We start from the raw sequence: 12,862 nt of genomic DNA on the forward strand, positions 1-12,862 counted from the left end.
ATTAATCTATTATATATTTTTGTGCCACATGAGTTAGTATAATGCAAAAGAGAATATAGGGTTTAAAACTTATTGTGTCATCCAGTAGCCTTTTTGCCTCAAAGCTTCCATTTTCAAATAGGTGTGGACTGTTTGGAAAAAGGGTTATTCGAGGGCTAAGGGGAAGGATAGAAGAGTACGGCAGTGTAGACAAGATGTCTCCTTGACTTAAACTCCCAAAATAAAAGTGAGGGCAGCCAGCTGCCTCGTAAACAACCTAAAAAATTGCTCAGGCAGGAAGCTGACTTGCTGCCGTTACTGCCTGTTGGAAAAAGAAAACATGGGCCCTGGTAAATACCGGGGGAAAAAAGCCTTACAGGAACTTCACAAAGAACAAAACGAAGAGCGGAGGCCAAACAAGGATTTCCACCCTGCATTCACCGAGATAAAGAAAAGCAACCGTGCAGCAAGAAATTTGCTTCATTTTATTGTCAGCTATTCATGTTACGAATGCATCACATTGTGGAGAAGCAAGTACAGCTGGGAGCAGACCTGACGTCATCATGGTGACGTGCGCGGCACTTCCTGGCCCTTATACTTATGCATAATGCAGTATGTCAGCACGGCTGGGGTTTTATCCCACTGATGCTGCTTCCACATTTTTCGAGAGATCCTTCCAGTGTTGTGTTGCTGTAAGGTCATTAATTTTGATAGCTGTTTAGCCCACAGACCATGACAACACACATTTCTTGCCTTTAATACTCAAGATAACATGAATGATAATTTGTTAATTATGCTAATTATTATCAAATCTGTATATTGTTATAGTCATCTTTCTATTTTTTTAAATGAATAATTACACATTAGCATTTGTGTTTCTCTTGCCTGTCTTGGAGAGCCTCCCTGTGCTCTTGCTGCTGGCCGTGCTGTCCCCCCGGACTAGACAGGGGGAAATGCTGCTGAAGCTGCTGGCCTTAGTGATGGCAGGCCGCAGGGCGAGCTGGTTAGAGCTGTCTGAGCTGTCGGTGCTGCTCCACGGACGAGGATCTCCGTGCCGTGGCAGCGTTTCCGTCTCAGAGCTGCTCTGCCGGCTGGCACCCGACCGGCTAGCCCTCAACCTGAGCAAACAAAAAGTATTTTACTCTTCCTGTTTTCATTTACAGTATTGTTGCATGTGCTCACCTTCAATTCACACTATCTTAGTGTAACTGATGCTTTTTTTTTTTTTTTAAAAAAAGAAATAAAACACAAACAAAAAAGTACACTACATATTTTGGAAAATCAAACAATTCACAGCAGACCTTTCCAAAACAGGTGCTGTATTTCAAAATCTTTCAATTATTCACTACTTAAACATTGGCAGTTGTCCTTCTTTAAAATTATATTCATTAAACATGAAACTGTGAGCACTAAAAGTTTTTTTTCATTAACAGAAAGTTCCATTGTAATCTTTTGTCTTTTTCCATGTGAATCTTTAGCAAGAAATCCTATTAAACAAAAGCTTTCCTGAGCAGCAAAAGAACAAATCCTCAGATCACCACTCTTGGTCCTGTATGAGCAGATTAAAGCCCCCTGAACGCTAGGAGCAGTGACGGGTGGTGGTGGAGGACGTACCTGAACATTTGTCTCCTCTCTTTGGTGCTCATGCATGCGTCTTCATCTCGGGCGCTGCAGGCAGGAGGAAGAGACGCATTACCAACTGAACAAGACAAAATGAGACCTCCACCATTTCAAAGTGTGGACTCATTGCTGCTCTGTCAGGAGAACTATTAAGGATTTGATGATACATAGAAGCTCTCTAGCAGGCTTTAATACACCTCAAAATATGGAAATGATTTAGTCAAAAACCAATGTTATAGTCAGCGTTTTGCGGCTACATTGTTACAAAATGAGAGGTGAGAGTCAAGTCAAGTGGAGTCAATAATCTGACTTACCTTCTATCAAGCATGAAGTGATCTCCCTGTGGGTGAGAAGGGACATGTTAAACTATAGGGTTTACTTGTTGCATTCTGCAGTCATGTCCTCTTTGCATTTCTTTTGTGCATACCACTATTATTCACTACTAAGTCTATTACTGAAAATCCAGCAGTACTTACTCCTACTTGCAGATCTAGCTGGAAATCTGATTCAATTTGGCAGAGCTAGGCCTGAAAATTCATAAATCTGCAGCAAAAAAAGAATCTAGCGAATTTGTATGTGAACAGAAAACGACACAAAGACATGTGTAAAGGATGGGCCCCACCCACCAATTCCCGCCTACAAAAACAGCCTCTCACATCATGTGCAAATATCCTTTCTCTGGCTCTCTGGTACTCCTCCTCCCTCTCTTCCATCGATTTGCTTCTCTTGTCAGCTTTCAAACGCATTCGGATCTGGCAAGGACACACACACACATACACAAGTTTACTTTAGCAGCAATTCCAGGGACGCCAGATTGTCCCACTCTAACCAACATGTCAGGAAAATAAGTGACAGCTTGTTTGGAGGAAAAAAAAACACCTACCATGCTGTCTTCACGATCAAAGCTGGAGTTGTCTCGTTTCAGAATGTAGCGTTTCTGAAATTCGTCCGACCTGTCGTCCTTGATGTGCTCGGAGAATTTCTGATCGGGGCTGTTGGTTGTGGGAATTCACGAGGGCATTACCAATAGCTTAATTTCAGGCCAAATAGCTCATTCTGACCAATAAGCATTTATTTAAAGTCAATTCAATTTATGATAGAGAATTCAAAAGAGACTCACATTCTAGTGTTGGTGGTTTTGTTGATCACCACTGATTTCCCACTAGGGTCCACATTGTGATCCATTCCAAAGTAGGCTGCAACTCGATGTAACAGCATCCTGTGATAAGATGTCATAGGTGGGAACTTTCTCTTCTGGGTCCTGAAAGAAGGCAAAGAAATGTGGATAGTGGAGATTCTTTGAAGGAAGTACAGAAAAAAGTAACGCTACACCTGATTTATCTTTTAGAAGCTGAGCTTGTTTGCCTTGTAAGGACAAATGTGTTCTGGTGGTTTGGTTTGAAAATGTTCCCAAGAGTTCACTGGAGCCTCCAGTGGTGATAGACCACAACATTACATAGATAAAACTGATCCGAATAGAATTTTCCACTTGTTGAAACGCTGAATGGATTTAATTGTAAGCTCAAAGATTGTGCAACGTTTTCATTACCATCAAAACTCCTGCACCTGTGTTCACTAATTTAATTCACCTTTGGCGGCTGAATTTGGAAAACTCCAGGTGTTAAAGCATTAGAATAAATGCCTGATGGAAAAGCTCAAGAATAATATCTTCATGAATATTCGCCTACTCATTATTGCTGATGAAATCCAAGATCTCCTGCTCCAACTTCAGCAGCATGGTTCGGTCCCTTAAAAAGAAAAAGATAATGAATAATTTTAATTTTCAATCCGTCTGGACAGAGTGAATTGAAAACTCTGAAAGTATTTTCCAATTTGTCATTTAACAAAGGTGTAATTTTATTGGCTAGGGAGAGAACTAGCAAGCTAAATGCTAACATGTGAGCCAGCAGGAATTTATAACCATTATTCCAGCCAGATGTAATATTTCCTTGGAGGTTAGCATGTTAAACTTGGGATATTTCCTACTAGCATGTGAGTTACTTTTCAAAAATGGAATAGCTGTTAATACTATTAAATAAAAGACAAATTACCTGGGGTTGCCTTTTAATGTGTTAACGAGGAACTCGTGGAGATCGATGCCAGTGGAATCTGTGTAGTCTTGACTTGAATCTAACCGAGCCAAGTAAGAGAATTCCTTTCAGAACTTGTGTACAATTTTTAAATGCAATAACTAACAAGGGGGAAAAATACAACTACTGATAACATTTCATTTTTAAAACCAAAATTTCACCACAATACAAGCACATAAACTACCCATTAATTCCCACAGTTACAATAATGATAAACAGTTCTGTAAAAGTGTTTGTAAAAGAAAATCTATCTTTACATTTCACTGAGACGAGGCTGTCATGTTGTCATACTTTAACAACAATTTGTCAGTTTTTGAAATGTATTTTAAAAAATAAAGTTTATTTGATTTTGCACTGTTTTGCATCAACTCTATGAATAATAACCTATTTTACTGGCCAGTTTTTTTTTCTTGTTTGTTCCTTGTACGAGCAAAGTAACTAAAAAAGCATGATCACATCCTCAGAAAATAAGCTGTATTTGTGAAACATGTTCCTCGGCACCCACAAAAGACCAGACTGATGCGAGGGTGTGGGTGGGCCCCTGGAGCTTGTTCCCTTCATTGAGAGTCTGGTTTCTATAATTGGAGGCCATCTCATCATCGGTGATGCTCCACAGAGGAAGAGACACCTTTACACGCCTGTGGGAATCTGTATAATTGCTTAACACCTTGAGCTTACTGCAATTAACTGAATCACGCCAATTATCGGCCCATAATGAGAAATCATTTAAAATGGAGAAGTGCTTTTGTACCAACTGAAGGGCACCGTGCCAGAGAAGAAAGAAACGGGCTACGACTGGATCGTTCTCGTGACACGGTGAAGGACATAATTGTTAGAAGGCTGTAATTTGGGATTTCATGATATCATTTAGGCATCTGGCCACATTTCAAAAGCGTGGACACCAACATGCATTCATCCTTCAAGATTTGAGAATTCGCGATGTGTATATGTGCTCCTGCTAAGGCTTTTCAGTATCATTCTTTGGAAACAATGTTTATCAATGAGGGCTCAGGTGTTTATGATGTAGATAGAAGGAAGCATATTTTACTTCCTGTGACTGCAAATGTGTTTCCTCTAAGACAGATCCAGTACCAAGCAGAGACAAAAGAAAGCTTAAAAAAGCATGCTTGAACAACACAAACGGATCAATCGTCTCACCTCTTGACAGCATTTTTCTTGGCGTTTTTTCAGTTTTTTCCAGCTTATCACAGGCGTCATCTTTCTCTGACTGGTCCGGCACTGGTTGATCGTCCTTTTCAAAGGGTTGAAGGGGGAATACATCCTGTAAGTAAACATAATAAAGCTGACTTTCAGGTACTAAAATCCTATATTATAATGATCATGAGCGAGATAGTAAATTAGTGTGACCACAAAACTGGTTTTTGGTCAGCGATAATGCGTCTGTCGCCATTAAATCCAAATCACACCGGTGAATAATCTGTTGAACTAGCTTGTTCTTATTAGACTGAATGAATAATTCATCGGCTATTAGTCCAAAACTGAACACTATAGCACATTTCATTCTAAAAATCAATAGTGAGAGTCTTAAGAAAGAATAAGAAAAAAAACAAAGCCATTGAAATGAAAGATTGGTTGTGTGTTTAGCAAAAATCTATTAAAGATGGCCTTGGTTTACCCCCCGCCCCCATTCTATTTTCCCCCCTATACCCTCACACACAAAAATACCCACTCGCTAACATACATGGCTTGGAGCAGTATCTGATTTGCTTTTCAGGCAATTCCACAAAGGGAGAAAGAAGCAGCTGAATAGAAAAACAGGGTTGCCAGTGCCAGTTTCAGTGGATTAAACAACTCTGGGAGGCACACATCAGAGCCTGAAACGGTGTGTGTGAATCTGTGCATGTGCGTGTGGGTGGAGGGATGAATGAAGGAGTGAGAGCAGGGGGTGACCTAGTGGCAGGAGAGCAGCTCATAACCAAAAAAGGTCACGAGTGTGATCTCTGTAACAGCTGCGAAGCAAGATAATGAGACGCTGCTTCTCCTTCATTTCAATATATGTGAAAATGTAATATGCTAATGAGAAACGTGACTGACTAATTGCCTCAGGGAAACCGAGGTGGGGAATTGTGAAAATGAGTCCTGGATTGTGTAAGTGACAGCAAGATCATGTGTGCTTTCATCAAAGCAAAATTCCCCCCCCCAGCCTCTGACAAGGAGCGAGATGTTGGCTGCTTAATGCCACCCTCTGCATCACGTGGAAGCTGCCTGCTTGATGTGCAGCTGTTGCGAATGCCGTTGTTTGCTTCAGACATCCATTTACCTCAAGATAAAGGAATAACGGTGTGAAAATGATGGCGCTCTGAATATGTAATGAACAGGCTGTCAATCTGAAACAAAAAGAGAAGAGAGCATTCAGGGGCCCACGACTATCCGCCATTGATTGGAATTGACAGCCAGGCGTAGAGACTAAGGGCAGATGGGAGTTTTTGTAAATGCTGGGACAGCTTGGATCCATACAGCCCTTTGTTACCGCTTAGTTTGATATTTATGACAGCAATGTAACAGAAGCATGTGACAGTACATTATATAAATATGAATATATACATTAATTTACATTTAAAATGTAAGGAAACTACTAAATATGACCCAGTTCAATAAACTGTAGTCATGGATATGAGATAATTGCTCAGAATACATGCAGCTAAAAACCCACCAAGAGTGACAATTATCAATTGTCACTATTCTTCAAATGACTAAGAAGTAATCTAAATTAGCAAAACTAAAGATAAATACAGCAGGGTCAGGGCTGAGTGTGACATGCCAGTTAAAAGAGATAATCTTTTCTAGATTAGGAGAAGGAAGCACTTAACTTAAAAAAGGGTATTCCTTTAACTCAGCATTAATGGATTTTGATATGCATGGCATGGCGTCCTGCATATCTGGATACACATTTAATGATGCATATCATGAGGTAATTGTTAATGCTACATGTTTAGATGAGATCATCAGATTGTTTTGTTGGAAGTCAGTGATATGACAGCTAAATATGTGCTCTGCATTTCATGTTTTTCCCACCTCTGCATGTCTTTCTTTATTGCTTTACCTCACCCCTCTAGGTTAGTTTGCTGCAGAAGGAGTCTCAATACCAGGGCCCCAATAACAGCGGCGGGGGAAATATCAGGAGTATTCAATTAGAGCGCTCCACAGCTCTCTGTAGCTGACGTGTGGAAATTGTAATTTCCCCGACATGATTGATGGCAGTAATACATGACGCCGTGTGAGTGCAGACGATGCGAGACTGTTGTGGGAATAAGGCCGCCCTTTCGTTATGGTTCTTGGTGCTGACGGGCTGAAGTGCCTAAAACAACCACACCTTTGTGTGTGTGTGTGTGTGTGTGTGTGTGTGTGTGTGTGGTGTGTGTGTGTGTGTGTGTGTGCCTGTCTGTCTGAGTGTGTGTCTTTATGCTAGAGGTCATGCAGAATGGCATATAATAGAGAAAGTTTGATCAGATGAGGCACGGTGTAGACAAGGGGGGGTGAAAGGAGATGGATCAATGGATGCTGTTTTCTAAGTGCTCTCAATTTTCATTTTGATGATGCGATGTTTTAGTAGGGTGGTCATGGTCAGGGGTTTAATCATTGTTGTCAAACTAGGGCCGCTAATCAAACATCAGCTACTGGCTCAGCTGTAATGTGATGAAATGTACAGTTCCCTGGTCAGCACTTCATGGCTTTTAATGCGGGGTAATAGCTAAACTGGGCTGAGTTGCCACAGTGAGTGAGTAGACGTGGTATTAACAGTGTTCACATACATACCTGAACTATTTAGCCAGCTAAGTAAATACTTTCAATTTTAGGTTATTAACACAAATAGCTAATCAGCCAGTGAATGCAGTTTGGCACGTAAACGTGGTCAAGACAACGTGACCATCTCTAAGGTATGGTAGCTGATTGCGCAATACATTTACAATTTAAAAACATTTTAACAATTTAAAAGCATTTTATAAAAACATTACAAACTTACATAAAAAAAAAATCACAAAATAGGATTAGCTTTTACAAATGCTAAACTATAATTACAAGCTGTGAAAAACTTTACTAAAACAAATGAACAAATAAGACAAAATTAGAAGAAATCTCACGAGTGTGGAGCTCGGTTCTACAAGCATGAGGGACAGATTTTTGTCCTGTTGGAGGAAGAAACTAAGACAGGCCCTGGCCTTCTTATGACTGGTTATTTGGGAGAGTGGAAACGTGGCTGCCATTTCTGGTTTTTTAGGCGAGCTTTCATCACAGACATTACAGCAGCCACCCAATGTTAGCCATAGCTGTAAAATACGCAAGCATAAAAAGAAAACACCAACACCTTTACACAACTTACACATATTCAAATGTCTAACTCAAAAAACAAACAAGCCCCACAATCGTCTTAAAAATAAAGACTGAAAATCATGACACAACAAATTCTTATTTCGATTTGCGGAATTTTTAAGCAAGGTTTTGCAGCTTCAGTGTGGATCCAGAAACAAAAACAATAATAGCTTTATCATATTCGTTCCACAAAAAGGAAAAAAACATATTCACTTCGTCAGCTGACAACCTGTGAAACCTTTTCCTCTTTGGCGGCCCACTCTTTAGCAACAGGCTACTATAATAACTTCTGGTGATCCATTTCTCTCAAATTTGTGTCATTTGTTTTAGATTTAGGAAATGTGTTGTGCAACCTGTAAAGTTCCACCATCACTCATAAAAGTTTATTCTGTTTTGTTAATTTTTTTGGTTAGTTTTCTTTTGGGGAAATTTGCTTCATAAAATTTAAAACTGCTTTTAAAAAAATAAATTTACTTCAGACTTTTTAAAAGTGCTTCATGAATGTTATTTTGTATTGCACCTGTCAGCTATGGTGAATGGTCCAAAACAGAGAGAATATCCAGTGGTGGCTCTTGTTGATTCAAGAGGCCAGAGGAAAATGGGCAGACTGGTTTGAGATGATAGAAAGGCAACAGTAACTACTCAAATAACTACTCATTGCAAACAAGGAATTCAGAAACTCATCTCTGAGTGCACAACATATGGAACCTTGAATAAGATGGGCTACCGCAGCAGAAGACACACCAGGTGCCACTCCTGTCTGACAACAAAGGGAGGCTACGATTCACCCAAGCTCACCAAAACGAGTCTCGATTTTAGCTGCAACATTCAGATGGTGGTGTCAGAATTTGGCACAAACATCATGAAAGCATGGATCCATCCTGCTTTGTATCAACAGATCAGGCTGCAGGTGGCAAAAGGGCTGTTGAGTGGATGTCAAAAGGCATTGATTATTTTGATTTTTAATTGTTTATTTTAGATTGTAATTATTATAGCCATGTTTTTCTGGTATTACCATGTCCCAAGTAAACAAGAACATCTTTGATATGCTCTGTTAATTCGGAGAGATGGTTACCTGAGGTGCTGCTGAAGACTCAGGCATGAGACAAGGAAAGGACTCTTCACACACAGCCAGGCTCCGTACGAGCTTTAGCCTGGTATTGGACTAAGGAAGGAGTTGGGTGGGCACAGTTAATACCATGCACACACACACACCCTCATCGATAATGCACGTCACACCAACAAGCCAAATTAAACAGACACAGCCAGCGAGCACGATCGATTCTTTCAAGCAATTAAACATTTTCAATATTTCACATTTCAGCCAACAAATCCTTTCCCACATGAATGAGCTTATGGCTGTTAAGATGGCCGTAGACGAGTGACTGCAATCATTTCACATGGCTCCATCAGGACTATAATAAGTAAAATGTAGGAAAAGAAAGCATAAGGATTTTTAATTCAACTCAGTCTTTTTTGTGGTATTTTTCCTTTTTCCATATGCATTACTGCAGCAAGGACACAAAAAAATATTAATTTCCAACCATTTGTTCCCCCCTCAACTATTATTCAGACCATGACCTGTTCTATTATTCATGTAATATATACACAAAGTGAGGTATTTTACAGGCCCGGCCCAATGGGCATAAGATGACGACCCGATGACAAAAACACGGACACAACTTCAAACTTAATCCAAGCATATGAGGCAATAAATGCACATTAGACAGGTGGGAGCATCTTTGGGTGGCATGCGAGTAAAGTGTACTGTACCTTGGAGTACTTCACAGGCTGTCCATCAAGGAGAAGTGCAGAGGGAAAAGTACAAACGGGGGAAAAATAATAAAGCAAACCACAGACGACTGCAGGGACCGCTACTCCACAAAAGAGGAGAAGCATGAATTAAGCATGACTGGTCCAAATTTGTGCATGTGTAAACTGTAATAAAAACAAGCAATTCATACTAAGGTGGGACTTTCCCGTTCCTAAAATCAAAGCTTTATATACCGAACAAAATATTTAGCAGCATTGATCTGAGAAAAGCCAAACAACTCCGAATGTTGCATGAGATTTTCCAGTTGAATATTCACCATTTCCTGGGAGTGTGAATTACTTTTGCAGTCAGACATTTGACTGCAATATCGGGGTCAGTTTGCTGCGTCGCTCCCTTTTACATTTAGCCGTCATGTGATCAATCTGGCGGTGTGCTTTTTTTTTATTCCAACAGGCGTTCACACAGGCACAGAAAGCTCAGCCCTTCCTACCTGTCCTCTAAAAATCAAAAGGACAACCCCTCCTGTCCCTTGTAGAGCTCGAGGGCCAAATAACACCTATAAAAAATTGAAATGGACCTCTGTTCACCTATCTCCAATGCTTGTGACCTGCTGCACCCCCACCTTTCCATATCAGATAGTATGGAAGTGCATGGGAAAGGGTAATAGTGCGGGGGAGGGAGAGAGCTGGGACTGTGAGCGCACCGCTACACCAGCTAATTGAGCAGTGAGGGGGCCAGTGGGGAATGAACAATGCCGGGAGGAGATAAAGGAATGGGAAAAGGGGGAGCGGAAAAGGGCTGAAGTCAGCAGAAGTAGGACGGCCACCAGCCACCTGTCCTGCCGCAGAGGACGGAGCTCAGGAGCTGGAGGCAGATGGCGGCAAAGTCACCCAGTCCCCTCCCCTCCTTTAGAATGCTTTCCTGCACCCCCGTTACACCTACTGCTACACTCGCCCCCATTTCTTTTCCCAGGTCTCTGCCTTTTTCATTTGTCTTAGATTTTAGTCATTTAACCTGTGCCCTCACTCAAAACGAGAGAATGAGCTTCACCTCTAGCAGGGCTCAAAACTACACGGAAGGTCAAATGACCAAGTGCCACAAGCGTGCACCGAGAACATGGTATAATTACACAAGGGCGAGTTTCAGGAAACCAAAAAGTAGAATGAGTGGAAAAAGAAAGGTACTTAGAGCTAATGTATAGTATGCTAACACATTTAAAGATATTTAAAATTACATTTTTCATTTTAAAATGTGACCAGAAATCACGTAAAGTCAGTTAATGCAACAGCATCACGTCATGCTCTGGTAGCTGTTTATCATTTCCATACTGTCTATGTTCTCTATCATTTATCTCAACTCCTCCTGCATCCATCTCACAGTTTTCCCTCTCTGCCTTCATCTTCCACCTGTGCGACACTTTCTCCCCCTGCTGCTCCCCCCACACTGGTGTCATTCTGTTCCTTGGGGTAACATAGATACAGGAAGTTGGTAGATAAGCTAGGATTTGTGCTCCAGATTATCTGCCTTCCTGACTCCCTTTGCTCTGCCCGCCTTCAAATACACAAGGGCAGATTGGCCTGAATCCTATTTTTAGGCTGTAACCAACGAGACAATCCTTTTCAATGTTTTTGTGTTTGTTTTCTTGACCAACCCCAAAGAAATTCCATGCTCCTTTCTATTTTCCTTCCCCCATTTCAATTTAAATGCTAAATTGACAAGCGCACATGTTCCAGCACTCCCAAAGCACATTTGTTGCAATGACATAGAGACCTAATTAATTAGCAGTTTATCTGAAAGTGATCTCAGCTGCCCCGGATCCCCAGCGGATTCAGTGCTTTCACGCGTCCCATGGAGAGTACATGAAAATCAGTGATTTCCATCTCCACAAATGATATTTTCCACACATTTAGCGCTCCAACAGCAGGGATGGGCTTCTGTGTCTAAATGGCCTCACTGCAGTAGCCGAGCCCCCCTGTTTCTTAACTTCAGTATGGACAGGCTGCTTCTTTTCGTGGAGGATTCTGTCAGGCAGGGAAATCATCTTGAATGCCGGAGGTGACAGGAGATCCCCAGAGTACTGTTGGGTTTTGATGACGACTGCAACTGAATCGTGATAAAAATGTGACAATTTCTGAGGCGGTTTCAAACACAATCAGCTCTATTCAGAGTGCTGAAACCACCATGAATGTGTGGCACTGATTTCCCCTCCTGAAGTTAGGGTTAGAAAAAATAAACTCTGTATATATATATGGGTTTTTTGCTGCTACCATTGAGCTCCCCATCAGACCTCTGTTGCTATGATGAGGTGAAGAGGTATGCTCTTCCTCCAGAAAGCTTTTAAGCAGGACTCAATTTCTTTTTTGAAATGATCTTTAGGTGGTTCTTGTGTTGATGAATGTTCAAAAATTTGAATTCAATCCAGACACTAACATAAACCAACATTCCTGCGTCCTTGTTCCTGGACAGACTCAAAGGCATCACCAGCACCAGATTTCAGGGTTAAAACATTCTAATCGATCTTTACCTGCACGTCCCTTTTGCTGCTGCTGCTGCTGCTGCTGCTGCTGCTGCTGTGCACGTCGTTGCTGCTCTGGCTCGGGTCGGTGACCTCAGACTTGGTGGCAACGTTGTGTTTTGGGGATGACACCTTATCATCTGCGGCCTCACACACCTTCATCATTTCAGTGTCAACAGGGTCAGACATTCTCATTGCAAAGTCTTTCTAGGAGATACTGGCAATTAGGGACAACCTGAAAGAGGAGATGGCTACCGTCAGGGACATTAGAGTTAAAAAAGAATTACACAACACAGTAAATATGTTTGTGATATTCACAAGTATGATGCATATGCACAGGCTTTCATGATGGGCAGTTTCACAACTGCCAGGTGTTTTTCCCATATTTATCCCTTGATCTGATATTTTATATATTAATACCAAGAGCCTTTCTTTTCAATATCTTTCAAATTAAGATAGCAGCACTTGTAGAAGAAAAATGATGTGACAGATTGTTTTTTAAAAATACCGGTAATACATAAATAGACAGATTATTTAATACGCTGAACAATA

At 41.0% G+C, this 12,862-nt stretch overlaps 1 protein-coding gene across 14 annotated transcripts in view; it reads right to left on the minus strand.

The window, feature by feature from the left end:
• Nucleotides 1-12,862, minus strand: part of LOC130522666 (R3H domain-containing protein 1-like) — a 34,064-nt gene that overhangs the window by 10,813 nt on the left and 10,389 nt on the right. For 10 of the 14 annotated variants that reach the window (XR_008949670.1, XR_008949671.1, XM_057027256.1 and 7 more), the window contains exons 3-14: nucleotides 12,320-12,545; nucleotides 9,795-9,812; nucleotides 9,097-9,186; nucleotides 4,848-4,971; nucleotides 3,651-3,729; nucleotides 3,288-3,347; nucleotides 2,720-2,860; nucleotides 2,483-2,591; nucleotides 2,256-2,351; nucleotides 1,914-1,939; nucleotides 1,594-1,647; nucleotides 865-1,097 (exon numbers count right to left, since the gene is read on the minus strand). Coding sequence is in view for 12 of the 14 variants with exons in the window: in XM_057027256.1 (XP_056883236.1) it covers nucleotides 865-1,097; nucleotides 1,594-1,647; nucleotides 1,914-1,939; nucleotides 2,256-2,351; nucleotides 2,483-2,591; nucleotides 2,720-2,860; nucleotides 3,288-3,347; nucleotides 3,651-3,729; nucleotides 4,848-4,971; nucleotides 9,097-9,186; nucleotides 9,795-9,812; nucleotides 12,320-12,505 (1,216 nt within the window). In the remaining 2 variants the exon portion in view is untranslated. Of the gene's footprint in view, nucleotides 1-864; nucleotides 1,098-1,593; nucleotides 1,648-1,913; nucleotides 1,940-2,255; nucleotides 2,352-2,482; nucleotides 2,592-2,719; nucleotides 2,861-3,287; nucleotides 3,348-3,650; nucleotides 3,730-4,847; nucleotides 4,972-5,970; nucleotides 6,497-9,096; nucleotides 9,187-9,794; nucleotides 9,813-12,319; nucleotides 12,546-12,862 lie in introns of those variants that run through there. The other 4 variants (XM_057027266.1, XM_057027264.1, XM_057027262.1 and 1 more) reach the window with 3 other exon arrangements.

Source organism: Takifugu flavidus, chromosome 3, assembly GCF_003711565.1.
Source record: "Takifugu flavidus isolate HTHZ2018 chromosome 3, ASM371156v2, whole genome shotgun sequence".
Classification (NCBI taxonomy): domain Eukaryota; kingdom Metazoa; phylum Chordata; class Actinopteri; order Tetraodontiformes; family Tetraodontidae; genus Takifugu; species Takifugu flavidus.